Raw genomic sequence first — 22449 nt, 5'->3', positions numbered from 1 at the left:
TTCAATTTGGTTATAAATGTTTCCTTTAAGTGAAGACCTGTAGTGCCATTGAAACCAAAACTTCATCACTGTTGGCAAAAAAATAAAGCGACTTTTCTTTACAAGCATTTTCCATTTAAATAAAAACCTGAAGCTCTCCCGTTATTCCTTTGGTCTTCTCTCACCAAATTCCATGCTACCTCAAGACAAGCCCTCTTCGGAAGTTCGTCTGAATCGCAGTGAAGCTGCTAAAATTAACAGAGAAGAATTGCTGTGGTAGAGTTTCCTCCCTAGTTTCTTGGGAGTTTAAGACTGAAAGACATTACTGATGCCTCAAACAGAGGCTTCAAATTGTCTCTATTAGAACAAGAGAAAACAAACTCCAATTAGAAGTTCCATTGAAGGTGCCTGGCCAAAAATCATCTCCAGAAAACAATGTTTTGCTTCCAGTATTTCTGTATGGGTTTTGTTGAGTCTATTCCCCTCATAAGGAAACAAAAGTATCAGTGTAAAAGCACAGCTGAGCTTTTAAGGTAGCACCAGGACACCTACACCCAAGTTGTCGTCTTGTTGCTGCTAGGCCTCTTTTTGATTCACATTCACAGAATCACTTCTTGTGCAAAACAAGCAGTCTAAGGAGAAAGAATGCCCTCCAAGTTCTAATAAAAATTGTAGAAAAGAATCCAAGATAGCCAACACTTTCCTCCTCCCCAAAATTTATCTGCAAAGAGAAGGGGGCATCTGTGCGTAGACAGGATAGGCAAGCCTGACATTGAGGGAATCGTTGTGTTGAACAAGGGATGTCTGCTGGTAATGAAGAACCAAATCTTTAAGTGTGCTGTACAGATTATATGGTTCTGCAAACCCATAACCTCTTGGAGTGCTGTAGATCACACAGTGTTTCACTTCTCCATCAGCTCTGCAAGGAAAGAAAACAGGAGAGCTTGACATCAAAGAACAAACCCGAAGTGACAGTCTATTAACAATTAACTAATGCAGCAACACTGCCAGTCACTAAATTACATAATGGAGGACTCAGTAGATGCAAGCAGAGGAGATTAATAGTCTGCAAAGAAACAGTGCTTCAGGGTGTGTGATTAAATACTCTTGCATAATAATCCACCTAAGAAGCCTCTTCTATCCCAGCAGCACGATTCCCTCCTGCATTGCTCCCAAACATTTCTTGGGAAAAAAAAGTCAAGAGCTTAACCAAGACGACAAGCACCTGAAATCAGCAAACACAAACTCAGCTTTTTTGGAAACCTTTCCATTAAGTAGGTGCACAAGCCAAAACCCACATGTTCTTATTCTACTCCTACAGAATATTTCATGAAATACAGCTCTAATTTCCAGTGTGCATTTTCTAATGTTGAGCATGGCATAGGTTCAAGTTGGTTCATTATCTGAAGTCATAGCTACAGAGTCCCTAACTTGGCAATGCACTTACTGGAACGCTGTATTTCCAAGGCTGCTAGAATAACTCATCTGCCAGAAAGATCAAGTATTATGTAATCCCTGTACTGAAGTCTTTTACAATCCAAGTCACATGTAGGAATAGGTTATGTTAAGCCATTCCTTTGCTATAGTGCAGTATGATACCAACCAAGTGAAAGTATCTGATGTCACTTCATTGACTGTGACAAACAGGTATCTTGAATGCAGCAGATACTACAGTCTTTGGTTACCTTGAGGTGATATACCTTCACATATTCATTTCCCAGACTTGCTTTCAGATGCAATTAACCTCATGTGAAATAAATCAGTGAAAGCCATTTTGCACTCGAGAACAGGCTTGAAGGATTTTTAGATAATGGAATCAGAGTTTTTCTGACCTCCATTACACCAGCATAAAACAAAGTGAAACACAAGAAATCAATGCAAGGCTGTGTGAGTGTCAAAAATTACTGCTCACAAATTATGCCTCCTCTGAAGCATCACTGTTATCTTAAGCACAGAAGAGAAAGCACCGCAAATTTGGCACGTCTAACGATGAGAACAGAAGATGCTGCAGCTTTACATCTCATTTTGATTCTTCTCATGTGTTCCTTGGCAAGGAAGGATATTGGAGAATTTGGCCTTGATTTGCTTATGACTGTACAGCTTCAAGCCAGGATACTTCAGAATTTTGTACTGGTGATTGTGGTGACTGAAGAGCCTGCTTGGACTACAGTTACTGCACTTTGAAAACAGATTTCTGCAACAAAGCTTCGACCATGCTAGACTGCCTGCAAACAGGCAACGCATTTCAATGGCAGGTGTAGGATATGCCTAGCTTTTGTTCTCCTGAATAAAGAACTGTTGTAGAGATTCACAAATTGAACAGTTATAACAAAAAGAAAATACACTTACACCACAGAACAAGCATAACATCCTTTCTTGCTACTCTCTCGAATTAAAAATGCCCCATCAGGTTTCCCACAGAGCAAGTCTTCTGCTTGGACGCGGTTGAGATCTCCAACAAACCAAGTTTTCTCATCATGATGTGGCAGGTTTTCCTCTTCTTCATTCACAAAATAAGTGCTGAGAGAGAGTAAGTTTGTTAACTGAGCCAGCACTTGGTGAAGATTTAAAAAAAACTCAAGTGATTTTTGCAGAAATATAAAAAAAAACCAGCTCACAAAAATAGGGAGTTCAGATTCTGAACAGTCATTTGGTATCTGCTGACAGCACTTAATATCACAAGTTTCAACTCAGTACTTAATTGTTCCAATTCAGATGTAATCCTAACCGTTTCAGCAGACTTGCTGCCTCAAGTGACACGCAGCTCCCTACCGAATTCCTTCCTTTGTCTGCACTCCTCCGCTTAGAAATCGGTGCTTTGTGTTACCACCCTCCACAAAAGGCATGGTTTATCAATGGAACACTTCTCAATAAACCCTTATGCATGACACTTACTCATCAATATTTTCATTTTTGATCCCCAGCCAGTCGTTTATTCGCTTCTGCCTCACCCCTTTGTGATTGAGCCATCTGCCAGAAGAAGAGCACATCAGTATCACACTTCAGAGTACGCACGGGAGTTTACACACTGAGCAAGCTTAAGTTCAGACACAAAATCCCACAAACAAACACTTTACAGCTTCGTTTGCTCTCCATTAGCAAAAGACACAGAAGGACCATAGATTTCATAAGCATGCTTCTGCTTCCTTGCATAATCTTCTGCAATGCCCTCTTTTCTGGTACAGTAAAGTACCTTAGCACTCTTGGAACTTTAGTTAAGAAAAGAAAATATAATTCACATTACCCTGATGAAAACAGTCGTTAATCAGGTTCATCAGAGACACTGTTCTGAGGAACAGGTCAGCCTTACTTACACAAGATACTGATCTCTGATTTTGCGGAGCTGAATTAGGTCAGGCTTGATACTATTCATTTTCTTATCAGTCTCCCTGTTGTCCAGAGCTTGTTTCTTCAAATCTTGTTCCAGACGCATTTTACTGTCATGGATCTCACCCAGGCGTGATTTTAATTTTTCATAGTTCATCATTATCCTACAAACAAGTGCAGTGTTTGAGAGGTGAGGTCAACCCAGTCAGAATGAAGCACCACCACGGCACAATACAATTGTTACTGGTAATCGTTTTCAGCTCCTCCACCGTGATTCATTAAGCAGTGTCAAGTTAGGCACTGTATTTGGCATTCCTTCAAAGGTGCACATACACTTTCTTCTAGTAACTTTACAGAAAAGCAAATTCAAATGAGGCCCTTCTTTCTGATAATCGATATCTGCTACTAAGTAGTGGCTATTAAATATGAATCTCCTTTGAACGTGACCAAAACTGATTATGAACTATGAGATTTATTGGAACTATGTCCATTTCCACTGCACAGTTTACTTCTAAAGATTTTTCTCAATAATATTCTAAGCAAGTTCAAATGGAAGTGGGTAAGTAAATGAAATTACTTCCTGGTCCTCATCCCTGTATCTTCATTTACATGAAGTCAGAAACAGAACAATCTGCAAATCTCTCATCTCTTCTGTCTGCAATGCAATTTCCAACAGAAGAGGGCTTTACTGAAGGTTCAGATACTTTGGAAAAGGTCTCAGTGGAAATACTTAGTTTACAAAGTGCAATATAGGATTTCACAGGAGTGCCAGTGTGGACACTAGTTCTTCCTCAGAAAGAAACATGACTTGAGAACCTACCGTTCAATTTCTTTCTCATTTCCCTCTCTGCGAAATCGCTCAATGTATTCTTTGCTGTATCGCTCTTGTGAGTGGCACTGCTCCTCAAATATCTTAATAGTTTCATTAAACGCTTCAATTGCAGTCCTCTTCATCTGGATTTCCTATGTGAGGAAAGAGTCCTCGATCACTTTTTCATAATGGAGACAACGCATGACTCTATTACGTGCCCTGAACTGAACGAAAGGACGAACTCCTCTCTCCCCCAGGTCAAAAAGCACTTACTCAGGTTTAAGTTTAGACAAACGTTTGAGTAGTGTCACAGAAGCACAGGGCAGACTTACTCCCTGCAAGTCTAACTCTCTCCCTCAGATGATGCTCTCTATTAGGCTGCAAGCCCCTGAGAAATATTTTAGTCATATTTTCCATCTTAGCATGCAGTAGGACTGCCAGCAAACCTCCTACCCCTGGACAAACTATTTTTTTAACATTACAAGAATCAGTCCAAATTCTGTATTCACGCTTCCTTAATGCATAATATCTGAAATCTTATTTGAACTTGACTTCTTACAGAACTTGGACAAACCCTTCTACAATTCCCACTGCCGCATACAGCATCTGGAAATATTCAACAACAAAGGAAGAAGTCTGCAGTATGAAGCTTGTAGGTAATGGCCATTGCCCTACCTTATACTGGGAAGTTCGGCTCCTATTCCTTCCTTGCCCCACACCATAGCTCTATGACCATCAGCCATACGTAATATTCACTGTGTTTCCATTCAGGTTGAAGCCACTTTGCTCTATTTCACAATTTATAAAGGTTTTTTCCCTGTATTTTCTGACCTTGGGTTGACTTTGCTAGCCACAGCAGGTTAAAACCATTTTCATTATTCCTTATGTAACTGGAAGGAGTCTCTATAGATAGCTCAAGCGGAACCAACCTGTGATGTTCTGGTATATTCTTCATACAATTTGTCATACTCTTTACTCTTTTCCTGGTACTGAGCGTGGTATTCTTGAAGCTTTTTACCTACTGCATCTATATTATCTTCTTTCACCAACTGATCCTGTACATACAAAAATCTATTTAGACTTCAAACAAAGCAGTCTTTCCCTTATAAGTATTCATTTGTCACTTGTACACATTTGCATTTTTTTGCTATTGCAGCATTTTTATAATCACATTTCCACAAAACACACAAACTCCCCATCTAAATCCCTTCATCCACACAGCAAATTCCACAGTCTACAGGCAGCGGGAACTGGAATTATGGGCATTGCCAAATGCAGTTCTTTCCCCTTAAAACAGGGCAATGTCTCAGGCTACTGAATAAACTGAATACTGAATAAAACATTAAAACATTTTTGAAAAATCTACATAGCTACGCACAGAGCAAGCAGCTGCATGGCTCGTATGTGCCTCAAGATCAACACTATCTAGAACAATATTGTTTGGGTCCATCTGGGCTTAAGGGGAAAAATAAAATGCTTCTCAGAGACTCAAATATGCTACATGCTAGGGTTTCACTTCTCTGCTGGACTGCTTAGATGGAGACTGGAAGCTTGATAGAAGCAACAGCTTAAGTGGCTAGACAATTTGAAAGACCAGTTACAATGAGCAAAGTGAGGTCAAATGTGAAAACTCGTATTTTCGCAAGATTTCAAGAAAAGAATCTTGTATGAAACAAAAAAAAAAGTCAGGCTCCATGTACAGCAAATGGAGTTGTATACAAGTTCTGCTCTTCTTTCTTGTCTGCAGTAATGGTTACTGGGCTTCAGTGAAAACCTTACCTGCTGGTATCGGGATACTGGATACATCAACTTCACATCAAGCTTCGGGTTGTACTGAGCAAGAGACTCGTTGCGGTAGTGGTTAATCAGTTCCACAACGGAATTAAATGTCAGTGGGTCAGAAAAGCCGTATTTTCCATCCCGATGATAGATCTTTATCAGTTTATTGTTGCCACCCTTCCTGTAAAGCAGTACAGTCATTCAGAAGTTTTACTGCATACCTCTTATCCTCCTCAACACTGGGGCTGCTAACAAAGACACCAGTGAAGTTGCTGGGTAAGTCTTTGAAGTCAAACAGATTAACATACACCTTTATAATGGTTCTTTATATATTAGCAGATATTCGGGAGCTTAAGAGTCAATAGACTCAGAATTATCATCAGCTATTATTTGAATAGGAGCAAAGACCAAAGTAATTATCTTATTGTGTGTTCGTTCTGGAGTCACCTTAAGACATAACTCAGCCAAAAGTTTCGTAAGGAAAAGGCAGATGCCAAAAGGCTGAGTAAAAGTGCCATACTGAATCCAAACCAAACCTTCCTGCAACTTGGACTCACTAATAACATACAACTGCATGTACAGTCATACAGCAATTAACAAGTCTCCTGAGTTACGGATGCTAACATAGGATACATGAACCTAAACAAAATCTCCCAAGGATTACAATATGGTTGTAAGTTTAGGACTTTACATTATCCAGATTTATACATTCCAGCAGTTTCTTCTTTTTTTTTTTTTTTCCTTTTAAACCAACAGACTGTTTAGACAATATTCTGTGCTTCCTGCACTCTCCTTGGTTTCCAAAGACACATGCATTCACAGTAAAATAACCAACTCATGCCAGACCTTTGCACAAAAGTCTTGGATGTCAAAGCAGAATTTAAACGACACTCTTGGGGTCAAACCTGCCATCATACAAACTGAATTTCAAAGCAAGAACAAATATCTGCCACATCACAGAAACTCCCAGAGGTGTGCTGCAGCAGCAATGGTGTATGCATCTCGCCCATTTGTCTCTAACAACCAGTCCTGAGAGCCTGGCAGAGTCAAGTGGCTGGACAGGCTGGGCAAGGACAGGCTGGGCATGGCCCCAGCAACTTGTTACGCGACATCCACCACCTAACTGCAGAAGAAATTTTAATGAAGAAAGGAACATGGCTCTAGTTCAATATTTCCTAAACTTTAGATCAGAAAGCACAAGACACTCCTTCTACAAAGACACTGTGTTCAGTTCTCCATAGCTGCATGCTGATGAGATATTCAACACACTCCCATTAATTAAAGTCCTAGTTTATAAATACCTTTTCCTTTAGGAGTTCTGAAACTATGAAGCCCTACTGAGTGTCACTCTTCCCTGAGTCCAATCTCATTTACAAAGAGATATTTACAGTAGCGCTTAGTGAGGGACAAGATCCCATGCACAGAACAGACTATCTGGTTATCCACGTGCTCATTCTGTGATCTGCAGCATCTCAGGAACATCTCTCAACTTGATCCATGTCAGTGCTACACAGCCCTGTACTGCTGCCCCTGGAACCACAGCTAGCTATCTGGGGTCTTGCTGTGTGGGATACGAGTACTCAGCGCGTACCGTAACGTCAGAGTGTAGTCTCCCTGCATCTTGGTCGATGCATCACGCACCAGGAATGTTCCATCTGGCATGTCTCGTAATTTGTCATTTACTTCTTCCCTAGAGAATGGAAAGGAAGGTAAAATTAGAAGCGTTCAGGTCACGACCATCGTTGCCACTGGGGGCCAGTAACATCAGCATGAGGAGTTCAGTCTTCAAAGTATCAGGCAATCTTTCTCCGGTCTTCTGGTCTTCTAGGCCTTCTAAAAGAAGTTGGAACTGGTGTAGCTATAAGAAAAAATAGCAGCAGGAGTGAAGTGCTGCTTAGGAAGGAGTCTGTTTTTGAGCAACAGTAGCAGCTGTGTCTCAGAGTTCACAACCTTTCACTGTAATCTGCTCAGGTCTTAAAATCCACACTGCAAACAGGTGCCCTTTGAGAAGGCAGACCTGACCTCTTAAGAAATGGGCTCTACCATCATCTCTCAAAGGTGCCCAGAGTTTAGCACAGTTCTTGTCTCAAGAGACTCATTACTGGCTTAACTCTGATCTTATTTACAGTAGTTTTAAACCACTACAACCCTGCTAGCTTTGGTGCAACTTTTACTTTTCTACAACTGAAGCAAAAGGAATACTCAGTGCAGAGCTTTAAGCTAAATCAAGAAACCCGCTAGCAAAAGCGAGTAACTGCAGGCATTAAGAAAATGCTTTCAGTTAAAGAGTTAAGCTTCCAGACAGGCTTGAGCATTTCACCCAGACTGCATATCACACTGTGTAACAGCTCCCTTACAGGTTCTTTTTAATACACTTTTTAATACAATCGTTTGGAAACTCAAGTTTATCAGGTAGCCTCCACATTATCTAAGTGGAGTAGAAACTCTGTTTGAATTTGAAAAAGAAAAATCAACAGTGGCTTTTTTGTTCAAATAATAAAGAACAAAAGCATTCTTACGAAAATGCCTTAGTTTTGATTTGGCCTCCTGCAGAAAGTTAGTAAGACTGATTCCTACTAACTATCACTTCATGATCAGCCTACTTCACCCAGATTGGGCCTAGTTAACTCAAAAGGCTTTTTCCTTGTGGAAAAGATAGATACGGTCTGAGAGCTTGGGCTTCTGCCTGCAAGATGCATCCAGGAGCTCACGACGAAATTTTCAATGCAATTCTTGACTGAAGAACATGGTTCCTGACCTGGCAGCCCAACGCAGCCTGTACCTGACGGCTTGCCAAGTTAAGGCCATTAACAATACCAGCTTTATGTGTGTGCATATCACGTTTTAATCCAATAGTCACTGCAATGTGATTTGTACTCCCTTAGCTCCCACCATCACGTGCATTAGTAGTAAACAGGGAACAAATCCACAGTCAATAAACTACCAGTATTGAGCTGTTTTAAACAAACCCTGCCTGGTGGGTAGTGTGATCAGGTATCGCCACTCTGCTTTGATTTAGTATTAACAGAAAAATATCACTGCTTAGGCGCTTCAAAAACAAGATCTATGCAGGTTTGCTTTATAGAGATAAGGGAGGTACAATAAAGATATGAAAACTTTATTTCCCCTCTCAGAAGTTCAGTGAATGACTGCGGCAAATCTGCCGTTCTTGCCTTTATCTGACACAGCGTTTCAAAGCATGGCGTGCAGAAGTTGGAACAATTTCTGATCGCACTCCCAGCACAGTCATGTCTCCCCTTGCAGCTCCAAGCTCGAGTTTTTCAGAAGCACCTTAAGGCAGAAAGAGATGACTTAATCCTTTCGATTTTTTATGCAATTAACTACATGAATGCCCAAACCAAAATGGTTTCTTTAGGAGGCAGAAGTTAATTTATTTGGTATGTGCCTGTATCATTGACTCCACATAACTGGTGATGGTTAGCACTTGGAAGAGCTATTTATATACCACCACTTAATAGAAATCAGTACACATGCAATTTTAACCAAATATTCAAGAAACCAAATATAAAAATGCAACTTCTTCTCTTTTGAACAAGTTTGCTGAACTGCATGCATCCCAGCACGGCATGCTTGCAAAACCTTATTATTAGCCAGCACACTCAGAAGCACTTTCTTCTTTTTATTCTTTTGTATATCTGGAGGAAGTTAAAAACCCAAAATAACTGTCAGCAGGGCTGACACTATCTATATCAGAATAACAGTAACTTAAACACGAGCCTTGAATCCAGTTGAACACCAGCATTTAGGTGCTCTGCCAAGCATAATCCTGAAGCACCTCCATCCTCTAAAATGCTGTCTGAAATTGGTATTTTTTTTTTCTCCTGAAGTCTAACAGGATCATTTTATTTTTAGGAAAAAATATTGCTTACCTTGAGATGTCCCCCCAGTACCACTCCGCTTCCTGCAGAGAGAAACTGGAATTGTCCTTTATCCCATTTGTATTCACTGGAGTCATTGGTTTGGAGGGCTTTGGAGGAAGAGCTGAAAATTAAGAACAGATTAAAGAGAGGCAAGTAGGGGAAAGCAATCACTAGAAGGTTAAGAAACACGATGGTGAACATGATGGTGAAAAAGTGAGAAGAAAATGCATCTTCAATTTGGAATTTTTAAAGAAATTTGAAGTCAACAGCTGTGCTGTGATACTATGTTTTCCAGTACTTTAACCAAACATGCTAGAGGAAGTAGGGCAAGAAGTAAGAGAAAGCAAGAGTTATTCTAAAGGAAGTCTGGCTCGGGTGAGAGTACAAATGCTATTATTGCCTAAACCTTCAAAAACAAGCTACAAAGGTGCACTGTGTCTGAAAGCTGCAGTCTGCAAGACATTGTGCACAGCTATGGAAAAGCTGTAGTTGCTAAGGCATCACAAATCCTTATGGCAACCCATGAGAGCAAACAGGTGAGTGTTCCTTCAGAGGGAAATATGAGATGCTAGCAAGAGCTGGGCAGCAGCACATCCATCACAGGCCCTAGGTTCATGTTCTCCACTAGGAACAAAAGCTACGACTCTCTGAATAGACAGTTATGGGGAAAAGGGACATCAGCTCATCACCAGTGTCAGATCTTCTTCATACAGCTGAGACATTTACCATAAGAAAGGGGCTGCTACAGATCCCCCAAAGAGAGGCACACATATAGGCACAATGCAAGACTGCCCGGAATGCCCCAGTCCAAGTTCAGCACAAAGCGGCTTTTACTTCTGTGCTCAAAATACGTTGTGCAGCATAACAGCATACAATCCATTGATGCTCTGTCTGGTCACTTCTTGCAGTTAAGCAAACAAGCTCTTCATGATCCTGAATGTTAAATTCTCTGTCAGGAGTAAGTCAGCAGCCACAGGCATGGCAACAGATTGGCAGAGATGCATCTGTGTAACACAGAAACGCCTTACACTTACTCTCTTTGTGAAAGATGTCTCGAGTGCTCTCCCCTGCTTTGCAGAGACTGAGGTTCCCCTCACAACACCACCACTGAACCGAAGCATTTTTCAGGCATTTCATGAGACTACAGAGTGTTTTACAGAGACATCTGAATTTAGAGCAGGAAAGCAGCTACACACAGGTCTGCCAGCACATTTTCGAGTCAGACCCTGAACATCTGTGCTCCCGGATCTGTGCTCTCACCATCAGATTACACAAGCATCAGAGAGCAGGGCCGATATGTGCTGACAATAGCTAGCTTTCAGATGCCCACAAGCCTGGTGTACAAGCAGAAATACAAATAAAATGAGTAGAAAGGAGAGTTTGATCTCTAGCTCCAGAGCAGAGTGGCATAACACTGAGAGGTGTGCTACTTGGCACCAGCCATCTGCTCACCTCCGAGCCACACCTCCCACATTAAAGAAGAGAAAACACCGTTTCAACTGCAGTTCCAAATACCATTTCATCTTGAATATCCAACACAGTAAGTTCAGTGTTCTCAGACAAACCAGCAGATACTTTAATCGAGCCAATCTAAACTAAACCTGAACCTTGACCCAGACGTTTGCACCCTGGGGTTGCTGACCAAACACCTGATTCAGATAGCAGCATTCATGCTGCGGTATTGGGCATTTACAGCCAAGCATACAGGTTCTTTTTATGGGGTGAGCTGGGAACTTTCAGGTGTGTGCCTATCTAGCGAGGCAATAACAGGGTTTGTTATAACAGGAAGGTGAAAACCTTCGGAATCAGTGAAGTAGCTTCCTGGTTAGGAGGCTTCATTTACTCCCAGCTCAACTACCACAGTTGTTTTGTTTGTACAGCACATAAGCACTTCATAAAGTACCATTGAGAGTAAGACACGGCTCTAGCCCTACTTTGCTTGAAGCCCTGAGCCTGTGCAAGCAACTTCACTTGTGGAGCCCTGTGTTAGCCCATCTTCCTCATTCAAAGCTCACAAATCAAAAATGAGCTTCATGTTGTTCTTCTTCCCCTTTGGGCTTTGCTACCCCACGTACTCTAAGCAAGTAACAAGACAGAAGCAGTGGTTCTGAGTCTCATTAGTATCTGCACGTGGCAATAAATACGAGCTCAAAAATCTGTTTTGTATTTATTCCAGAATCTTTCGTAGATTCTGGATGATCAGCAAGTTCATGAAAATTAATGTGAAAAAATGCACGACAGCGTGGAGAATTCTTAACAAACAGTATCAGAACCAGCAATGATTTCATGGGGTCTTGCAAATTAAAGCTTGGACCCAAAACTTCAAGGCATTCTACAGTGTAAGAGCCTGTTTTATGCTGGCAGTAGGGGCTTTCCAGAAGAAGCTTTCAAGTATTCTCCAGAGTACTTGAAAACTTCTCTAGCCCTTCTCCTAAGATTAAACCTTGCTCCCTTGTATACTGTGGAATAATTTAGCAGCTTTGTCAGGCCTCACTCCAAACACTGGGCACAGAAAAGCAAACTAACAAAGCCCAGAAAGGTAAGGAACAAGCGCTTGCACACGGACACAGAGCTCCAGACATTAAACAAGAGCCCTCACTACAGGTGGGGCCTTTCCTCTTTTTCCTTAATAGGTGGTAGCAGTCATTGCTATCAGGGCTGAGCGCAGAACTTTATTCTGTGTGAGGAAATTGGAAGGAAATTCTCCTAGGGAGAAGAATAAGGCTTGGACCAGTTCCTGTAAAACCTGACTCATGGAAGCCAGTCTCCTTCTCACAATAGACTTTTAAAAATGCTCTTTAATAGCTTGCACATTTTAAAAATAAAAAGAAGTATTCGCAAGGGCAGATACTTTGTTTCCAAAGAGCTATGGATCCAATTCTTTACTTTGAGCTCTTTGAATAGTAATAGATTTCTCCCTGTCCTGGCTACAGACGCAGGCCCTTGCCAACAAGATAATATGCCCATCTATTTCAGTGGTTTCTGCCTCCATCTCAGCCTGATATGACTGTGGGCTGTACGAACAGATAAGGCAGGAAGGCAGTTTAAACTCTGCAGCCCAGAACCTGTGATGACAAGAGGAGAACTTGGCAGTCTGACAAGGCTGCTGTAGCAGGGCAGCACCCAGGCATTGGTGCAATGGGTCCTTATGAGAGGCAGCCTAGCATAGCTTTTACTGGTACCTACATAGTCCTAATAACCGTGCTAGGAGAGATCATGTCATGTTTCTGTGAGAAATGATGAAGAGCCTTCAAGATCTACACATTTTGATTTAAATTTTAAAAATGCAGTTTGATGTACTTTGCTTGATGAACATTAGAGCGTTAAAATCTTGCAGCAAAGAAGAGTCAGGCTGTCCTGAAGTCAACAGAAACGCCTTTGAGAGCAGCTGTGTTTCTTTCCGTGTCGTTGGGTCCAATTCTGATCTAGTCCCAGACACAATCTCGATGCATCTCATAACAATCTCTGATTAGATCCATCCTGATGGTTCCCTTTCCTCCTTTCTCTTGGGAGAGAAAGAACATTGACCAGAAGTGATTAACAACACAATGGATCTATTTGTTCTAATAAAGAACTTATTGTGAGCACCAGATAGAGAAACACCACGCCAGCACCCCCGTCTCCAGGACAGCTTTACCACATGGACCTTTCCAAAACGCGAAGGGAAAAGCCAACTGGGACACCTGCTCCTGGGTGCTCCCAAGGGCTGGCATGCAGCCACGGCAGGAGACGGGGCCCCTCGTGTAGAAGCCAGCACCTCTGCTTTTTCTTTCCTTAGCATCCCTAGCCCCTCTCCCCAGCTTCCCCAAGCAACCTCGCTCGAGCTAAATCCCAATCTCAGATCAGTGTTACCTAGAAGGGGGAAATAAAGAGCTGACGGCTGGATGGAGACAGCGGAGTGGCCAATGCCGGCGGGGCCCGGGATCGGATGTTGCTGACGTCAGGCCCAGATGGCTGCCGTGCCCTCTCCTCAGGTAGCTTCAGCCAAGCCGCTCTGCAGCGCCGAGATGCAGCTCCTCAGAGAGACAAGCTATCGATTGGCCTGTGCCAAGGGAATGTTTTTCATGCTTTCTTGACTGCGTGGAATTGCTTTTCTTTTCAAAAGGCTGCTCGAGATTTAACAGACACGATTCCCTGAAATTCAGCTCACCTCCAACACCGAGGCAACAAAGAATACTGGCAAGGGTCTGAGGATTAGCGCCCACATTTATTTTTATTTTTAAATGAGGACTCTTGTAGAAAACAATGGGCTACGCTAATCCCAAATTTAACCTCAGTAAAGCACACTGGGACTTCCGTGAGATACATACTTTTCCCAGTTAGGCTTTTAATCAAAATTTTCACAGCTTTACGTGATTTAAGAGCCAGTGAGCCCTACATGTGAGAGTTTTCAATGGCAGTAATTCAGGAGGAATGAAAAAGAAGAATGCCTCGGGTCTCCAAGAGCTACATCCCAAATAGCACCCAGACAGGCAGTATTTGTGTACAAGATGAACCTGCCAGTTAATAAAGCTCTCATACGCAGTTCTAAGGCAGATGCCACTCAGCCCAAGAATGCCTCCTGAATGCAACTCTTCTAGAATTTTCCGAGGGCTGCAGGTCAGATAAGTAAAAACAAAGCAAGTTCAAGTGTGGGATTAACTCTATCTTACCGTTACAAACAATTACAACTACCAGACGCTGTGATAAGGTCAACTTTAAGTCACTCAGCACTTCCATGAGTTTGTTTAGTAAACTTCTTTCTGAAGCGTTCAACCTCCTCTCCCTGCACATTCTGACAAGCAGACAGCAGATCAGAAGATTTCTGAAGACGGCCACTCAGATTCAGGAAGGCTGACAAACAGTAAGTACCCTACAGACTGTAATACAGAGCTCCAGAAAGTATCAGTGCCATGGAAATGTGTGAGTAATCCACGGTTAGACCAGCTAACACTTTAATGATACAGTCCTCAAGGACAAATATTTTCTCTTTGGAGGTATAGATGAGGACTTGGAATGAAACAAAAGCTAAAACCTCCCGATCTTGAACTGTTCTCTTTAGTTTTACTCAATTTCTCAACCTCTTTTCTCAATTTCTCAGACACTTTTAAGGCAAATACTCAAAATCTCTCATTCCCTCAATAGCCCCGTACCTGTCACAACTGCACAAGGTCCCCTCAAGGCAGTCACAACTTCAGAAAAAAGCCTATGCTGAACAAAGGTGCACTTGGCCTTGGTGGAAGTGTGTAACCAGTGCAAGCAGGAGCAGTGATGCACTACACTTCTGCTGAGATCTGCAGCTACAAAGAGGAGGACTGAGTGCACCTGCGGACAGCAGCTCAGCCTGCACTGCTGACAGGTATGTCACCTTGGCAGCTGCACATCCTCCTGTGTCAGTTCTCCTGCCAAGAGCCCTCTCTCTGAGCCCCAAACATCAGTCTCTTCTCAGCTGCCCTTCCCCAAAAGGCAGCTAACACGCACTGGAAAGTCCACAGGGACACAGAAGGAAGCTACTTGATCACATTACTGCTGGCCACAGAATCTCACATGCTCACATTTTTGCTCTACTCCCTTAAAAACAGGCAAGACGCCAAAGGCTAAAACATATTCAGAGAATTGAAGTCTTTCAATATCTCATTACAGAAAACAGCAGACAAGTTGGCAGGAAGCCAGGCAGGTTTCCAACAAAAACACTCCTATTATAGCTCTGCTTGTGTTTCTATGAACTTTCATAAAAACCAACACCTTTAAGAAATATTTCAGTTTTGATTAATTGACTTTTTTGATAAAGATCTGTTTTGTTTGAAAACTTCCCAACCATCCAGTCCGCTCCCACACCTCCCAACCACAGCTCTTCCTCCTGCAGTCAGCCAAATTTCTGGTGCACTCAGCTCTTCACCAACATCCACAGCTACTGCCCAGGTTAAAGGTTACTCAGTCCTGGACACCTGCAGACAGCAATGCAGTGTGAAGGAAAGGAGCTGGCTCACATTCACAGCTCTCTCTGGGCATCTGACAAGAACCCATCGCTACTCCACAAGGCTTGTTCCTTCACCGGCTGAGTTGGAAGATGCGCACTGTCAGACACATGACTTCAGGATCTTTTCCTGTATTGTAAAGTAATACGGTATTTCCTTTTCATTTCACTCTTCGCATGAAACGGCAAAGCAAAAAAGGCCCAACTTCCCAATTTCCACTGCTTGATGAAAAATTGTTTGCCTTTCAACCCAGCTCACACTAACACCTGCAAAGCTCCAGCAGTGCCAGTTTCCATGACCAACAGCATTGAGGCAGCTGCCCCAAAGTCAGCACAAGGAAGATGAAAAGGACAAGCTCTCTTTCATATAGCAAGGATAATTAGCACATTATCAACATCTAGATACCTAATCAATAATAATTCTTTAGAAATTTTGCCATGTTTCATGGATTGCCGCTCCCTCACCATCACATTTGACTTACCCCAGAGAAGAACAGCTTTATCTGCTGACCAGTAAGAGTCTCTCTGGAGTTACTCTTTGGGGCAGCCTCTTTGGCCACTACGTAGAGATAGATGTTGGATAAGAGTAAGGAAAGCACAATGACTTGCATAAGCATTAAGAGGTTCAGTGATAGAGGATGAAGTAGCCTTCATGGTGGAAGATGGACAGTGAAGCCACCATGCAGTGCCACCACCATGCAGTTAGGAGATATACCAAAGCCAAGAGGAAAAAAAAAAAAAAAGTAATTTTAAGTGAAGGAAAAGCGTAAGGCTGCTATTCCCAGCTACTTCAAAGACTGACCATCTATCCAGATGGCAGGTACAAAGACAAAAACCAGTTCTCATTGGAGAGCAGAAATAATCTGGTGCTAGTGAGAACTTAAAATAATAATAATACAGCTGTAAATACATGTGACTCTTGCTGCTCCAAGCAGCACTTTTTTTCAGTTTACCACTAGTTCAGATCTTTGACAGCAGTATGTGAAAAGTTTCTCATACAGTACCTGTCCTTGCCATATGTCAAATATTTTTTACAGTTACTAAAGTAGATATATTTCAACACCACCTAAATTGCTGACAGAGAGCCATTTTAATCTAGATCAGAAGATGCAAATCAAACCAAACCTGAAGTTAGAAAAGTATTCACACATCATTATTCCTATGAACCTTGTTCCAGAAGGACACTGTATCAAAGCAGAAGTCCCAATCCATGCAGTCACGTGCAAGGTTTTAAATTTTGGGGGTTTTTTTTTGAGAGGGTAGATGAAAGGAAGGAAAGAATCCCTCCAAAAGCAAAGACAATATGGTGTAACATCAGATCTCAGTGCCTACAGAGGCTGAGACACAGGATAATGCTATGGAAAATAAACATTAAAAAAAAAACAAAAACAAACTAGCTCCTGTAGATTTTTTCTTTCATGAAGAAGATGTGGAAAAAAACCATGAGTGGTAACCAGCAGAAGGAAACAGGAGGTTTATGCTCTGAAAGAGAAATCCAACCTGAAGTACAAGAGTCCCATAGCGATGCCAACGCAAAACTGAAGTTATTTTGCAGTGAAAGAACAAACAGATGAAGGGAATACAGATTGATGCTTTTGATTTCCCCAAACCCACACATTTTTGTGCTGAGAAACATGATGTTTTTTAAGCCCTTCCTAAACAACCAGGTGTCAGTTTTAAGGGTTATCTGACTTTAGAAGCAGTAACATATATATATATGTTACTATATATTATATATATAATATGTTACATATTATATATATGTATAATATATATATATATATATATATATGAACTATCATTAAAATAACATTTTTCCAGTTCATGAAAACTGGATGAATGTTGGAAGCAGTCACAGGTTGAAGCATGTGAAGTATTTTGTCTCCTCTTACAAAAAGATAGCTGGATGGAAGGTAGCCATCTCGAGTGTGTGGCTGAACTCAAAGCCAGAGAAGAGCTGGGATCCTGTTCAGCCACAGGAAAGCTTCAGAGCACATTATGCTTTGGTATCAGGGTTCACCAGGCAGCTGGTGGACATCTAGCAAAGCAGCCAGGGGCCTGCTGGAAAGGGCACCACTTGCTCTTTGCTTTTTTTTTTTGAACTGTATGAATTTTTCCTAAACCTCTCTGGGTGCAGCTACTTCTCTACAGAAGTGCACTAGAATCACTTAAAGTACAGGCATATATTCACTGAAGCACTGCAAAACCTTTGTCTTTTGATTGGAGGATGCAGCAAAGATGAAGGACAATTAAAACAATCTCTTCAGAGGAGGTAACATCCACGCTCATTGAGCTGGGACTCATCACCAGCTCATATGCTGTAGTTTAGATTATGTGCAGAAAAGAGTTCTTGCTTACTTAGCTATTGTGCACACTGTCACAAGAAATGAGATAAAAAGCAGAAGAAAAAAGAAAACCTGACTCATGTCCACAGGGGCGTTTAGTACGCAAGCAGAGTCTGCTCTTTAAGCTTTACTCACCAACATACTTCACGAAAACAAGTTTCCAAAAAACAAAAAAAAACCCAGCTAGAATGCACCAATTGCTTCCATGGAGCCCAAGCTTTAGGGCAACCTGTTACTGCAGTCTAACAGTCCTTTTGATGATAATAAAACCTAACCATTAAAATACACGAGGAAATGCTGATAAAAGTTTTCTTTATGCTGCTGTTTCTAGCGTTCTCCAGCTCTCTGCCCAAAAAAATGACTCACTAAACAATCAGCATGAGATGATGTAAGGCACCCAACTGCTCTCAGTAACGGGCGCAGATGTGTACGACCAGCTATGCCTCTCAGTTTTCCCAAGCTGTAGAGCAAAGATAAGCCTGAATAGCTTCATTCTGGAGTAAGATATCACACAGGCAATGGCAAAGACAGAAGTCAACTCTGCTGCTTGGGAAAATGATATTCCCCAAAGGAAACTCCAAGAATCTTCTTCTTTTAAGCAGGTGAGTTAGTAGGAAACACCACAGCAATTAACTTCTGTTAGATTTCATAATGAGATACAGAACTGTTCAGAGCAATGCAGAAATAACGTTTGCTGGGATTAGAACAGGCTCTGATTACAAACAAGCATGCTTTCTTCCATGTTTTACTTTGCATAAGCATACACCTTTTCAGAACATGCAGTCAAACAACTCCCTTCAGTAACCTTCCCCTCTCCACCTACTTCTACACTATCCGAAAGCCTACAGACAAACGTGAGCCTTTTAAAGCAAGCCCTCCCATCTCAAGCAAAGTATCGTTTTACTTTATATTAACGATGCTATTTTTTGCATTTGTGTATTTAATTGAAAGCTGATGAGTGATACACTTTAACAGTTAGAGCCATCAAAATGAAAACCATGCACAAGGAATGTAAAAGCAAGTCTGAAAATGCAATTAGAAGTTTAGAAATTAAAAATGCTTACAGCAGTCATTAAGCAAAAAGGCTGGTAGAGAAATCTAGGTATAAAAATGGAGTATGTGCATTTTATGTCATGTTCTGTACAGGAGCTGAGACTCCGTTTCAAGCCGTTTTTCAAGGATCACCAAGACTGTAAGTGATAGAACTTTACCTATTTCCTCCTCTACCCTAAGATCAGTCTGCACAAACTCCCTTTACACAGTAAAGAAACTCTCATCCCCCAGCACCTACATTTTGGAAACTGAACTTCCAGCAAAACTCCAATTTGCAATGAAGACGCAGCTGCAGTGCTGTGCTGTTGATGACATGTAGCAGTAGAACTACTCCCATTTTTTAAGATGTCTAAGAGCAGAATTTTTCTTTGATAAGCTTCTGGAGTCAGCTCAGATAAGCTGAAGGACAATACTGACAACGCTATTAAAATCTGCATCTGTTCTCCCACTGGAAAAGCAGTCAGGCATAGACATGCAGCGTTCACCTACATCTGGCTACTGTATACCACAAACCCAATTTGAGAAGCCACATTCAGTTTCCACAATAACATTGATAATGATACAGTACGACTTGTATCCAAGTAAACACTGCCCTTCAGATCAGAATCCCATGTTTTCCAAGTTACAATTATAGTATCACTCCCCTAAAATAAGGGTTGTCAAATTGTATATGAGAAGAAAATAGAAACTATAAGGAATAAATACATGTTCTCTCTTGGATACTTGTCTCACACAATGGCAGAGCTGCTCTAGCAGAGCAGATGAACCTAAGCAGTCTATAGATAATTCTTTGCCCTTCTCCATCTTCACTATTAAGAGATGTTGTAATAAGAAAATTGATACAGGTGGTTTTAAGCTGTAATAGGAGACAAGGAAAAGTAATATTCTTGAAAAAGTTGTTTGAGTCAAAGTATGAACATAGGCAGCCATACTTGGCCCAACAGCCTTCGAAAAGGTAGCTCTTACACAGCTCCAGGACACCCATTCTGTTACCTGCTCATGAACACATTCTGCATTGGTAAGCCAACTTCAAACTTGTGGTTTTCTTCATAATCCACACAAGTGAAACTAACCTCTAATTTGTAGTTGAGCCAAATATCTTTGCTGACATCTGTATCTGAAATCCCAGTGGAACACTCTCACTGATTCTCATCCAAGTGTGATAAAATGTATTCAGTGATTACACATTTTATCATCAACACAACTGATAATGTATCCCAGACCTACAGAGGAAAAGGCACAATTCAGTCCTACTAATTGGAAGTGAGGTAATGCACAGGTAGTTATGGTTTTGGTACTCTGGTAACTTTGCAGTCAATTCTCTGTTCAAAAACTGCACTTCTGGCAGTAAATACCATTTGCAGATCTGAAGAGATGTCACAAAAAAAAAAAAAAAAACACAAAAAAAAAAAACAAAAAAACTAAACTCAATCCAGTAACCTATTTTCTTGTCTTTCCAGACACATCTTATAGCAAGAACAAACACGAATGAACCACAGACACAGTCAGTTTTCTAATGCCAGTGCACAATGCTGTTATGGCTGTATTATTTCATAGTAATCCTGACAGAAAGTTCAGAAGCTGCATTAGCCATTTGCAATTCATGATTCCAATTTTCTTAGTAGACTCTGAAAATTATTTAGTTGCGCCTAGCATTATTTGCTACCTACAGCTACTACCTTTTACCAGCGATGCCATTTATTATGCCAAAAGACAAGCAAGAAGAAGAAGAAAGTATCAAGTACTTCAAAGGAAACAGCAGTCACCCTGCTGGCTGTCACTGCTTTTGCTACTGCGTTAGCTGTACTGCTCTAAGGAGCGTTTTGTAAGGCTGGCAGGACTGCATCTGCAATCCCACTCCTGTGTCTAAGATGGATCGAGAGCTAGAAATCTGTAAAGGCCTTGGTTTTTACTTTTTGGAGGCTTTTCATTCTCTACTTTTATTGCTTTTTTTTCACAGTAGCTCATATGGTGCTATGTTTTGGATTTGTGATGAAAAATAGTGCTGATAACACACCAATGTGCTAGTTGTTGCTGAGCAGCACTCGCACAGCGTGAAGGTCCTTCCTGTTTCTCACACTGCCCTCGTATCTACGAGGCTGGGATGCACAAGAAGCTAGGACAGGGCACAGGCCAGACAGTTGGCCAAACCGATATTCCATGCCACGTGACATTGCACTCAGCAATAAAGGCTGGGAGGACATTCAGAGTCGCTGCATTTGCCTTCCTCAGTAAAAGCTACTTGTGATGGAGCCCTACCTTCCTAGAAATGGCCGTCCATCTGCCTGCCAATGCGAAACAGTGAATGATTCACTACCCGATGACCAGCAAGGCAGTCTGGAACTGGAAACTCCCCATGGAAGCGGTCACAGCCCCAAGACCGGCAATGTTCAAGAAGCACTGGGACAGTGTTCCCAGATACATGGTTAACTCTTACTTTTCCCTCTGGCAAAAAGTGGAGTTTGGAGTTGGTCTCCATAATCCTCATGGGTCTTTTCCAACTCACGGTATTCTCTGATTTTGTGAATCCCCTATTTTGCTTTGCTAGCATGCACAGCTTTTGGAGGGAGAGAGAGAACAGCTGTGTGATGTTGAGCTGCCAGCCGCGGTCGATCCATAACATCCCTTTTTGTCACCCAGTGTGGGGCTCAAAGGGTTCCAGATAACAATAAATTTGATTGGAACGTGCTAGACTGAAATTATAGATGTTATATCTACTTAGCTATCAGGCTACTGCACTTGCTGCAGGCCTTGCCTACCTTACAATATACTGGACTGCAGTTCACGTTAGTGGCTGCTTGTTGTTTTTCCTATAGTTTTTACCACTTTACTCTGCTGTGCCAGGAACGTTTTCATAATAGCAATGGCCATGCACCTGGGCTGACAGATGGCCAGGGCTCTGCTGCTGTTCAAGACAGGCTGGAATGCCAATGGAAACTCAAGTCAAAAGGACTGGGGCTGCAGACAAGTCCAAGCAGGAAAACATACATCCCAAAGCATCTCTGTGGATAAGGCAATGCTGAAACACCTCAAAGCAACTGTGGGTAAGCCCACAAAACAAGAGGTACATCTGTGGCACATGGTAAAGCTGCAGAGGAGCAGGGCCACCCCTAAGGGACTGTGGCACACGCAGCAGCTTTCCCCTGTGAGCATGGAATCTTCTGATACGAGTAAGCAATCTTCCTCCCTTCCTTTATAGCACCTTGCTGTTGTGCTGATCCTTCTCTCATTACACCTCTGGTGAAACACCTTTTCCCATCATATTGATCTCTCCAATTGTTACACCCTGCTAGCTCATAGGCTGGGGTGCACAATAAG

The 22449-nt window shown here is 41.8% G+C and overlaps 1 protein-coding gene across 4 annotated transcripts in view; it reads right to left on the bottom strand.

The window, feature by feature from the left end:
- Window positions 1-696: 696 nt before the first annotated feature.
- LOC306946359 (phosphatidylinositol 3-kinase regulatory subunit gamma) overlaps window positions 697-22449 on the bottom strand; it is a gene marked incomplete at both ends in the record, with an annotated part of 50978 nt that continues 29225 nt past the window's right edge. For 2 of the 4 annotated variants that reach the window (XM_079535370.1, XM_079535371.1), the window contains 9 exons: window positions 697-898; window positions 2329-2499; window positions 2875-2949; window positions 3294-3470; window positions 4127-4269; window positions 5047-5172; window positions 5897-6077; window positions 7488-7586; window positions 9787-9898. In XM_079535370.1, the coding sequence (XP_079391496.1) occupies window positions 697-898; window positions 2329-2499; window positions 2875-2949; window positions 3294-3470; window positions 4127-4269; window positions 5047-5172; window positions 5897-6077; window positions 7488-7586; window positions 9787-9898 (1286 nt within the window). The remainder of the gene's footprint in view (window positions 899-2328; window positions 2500-2874; window positions 2950-3293; window positions 3471-4126; window positions 4270-5046; window positions 5173-5896; window positions 6078-7487; window positions 7587-9786; window positions 9899-22449) is intronic. The other 2 variants (XM_079535372.1, XM_079535373.1) reach the window with 2 other exon arrangements.

The sequence above is a fragment of the Tetrao urogallus genome (genome assembly GCF_951394365.1).
Source record: "Tetrao urogallus genome assembly, chromosome: 5".
Lineage (NCBI taxonomy): Eukaryota > Metazoa > Chordata > Aves > Galliformes > Phasianidae > Tetrao > Tetrao urogallus.
This window is presented reverse-complemented; position numbering and strand designations above follow the sequence as displayed.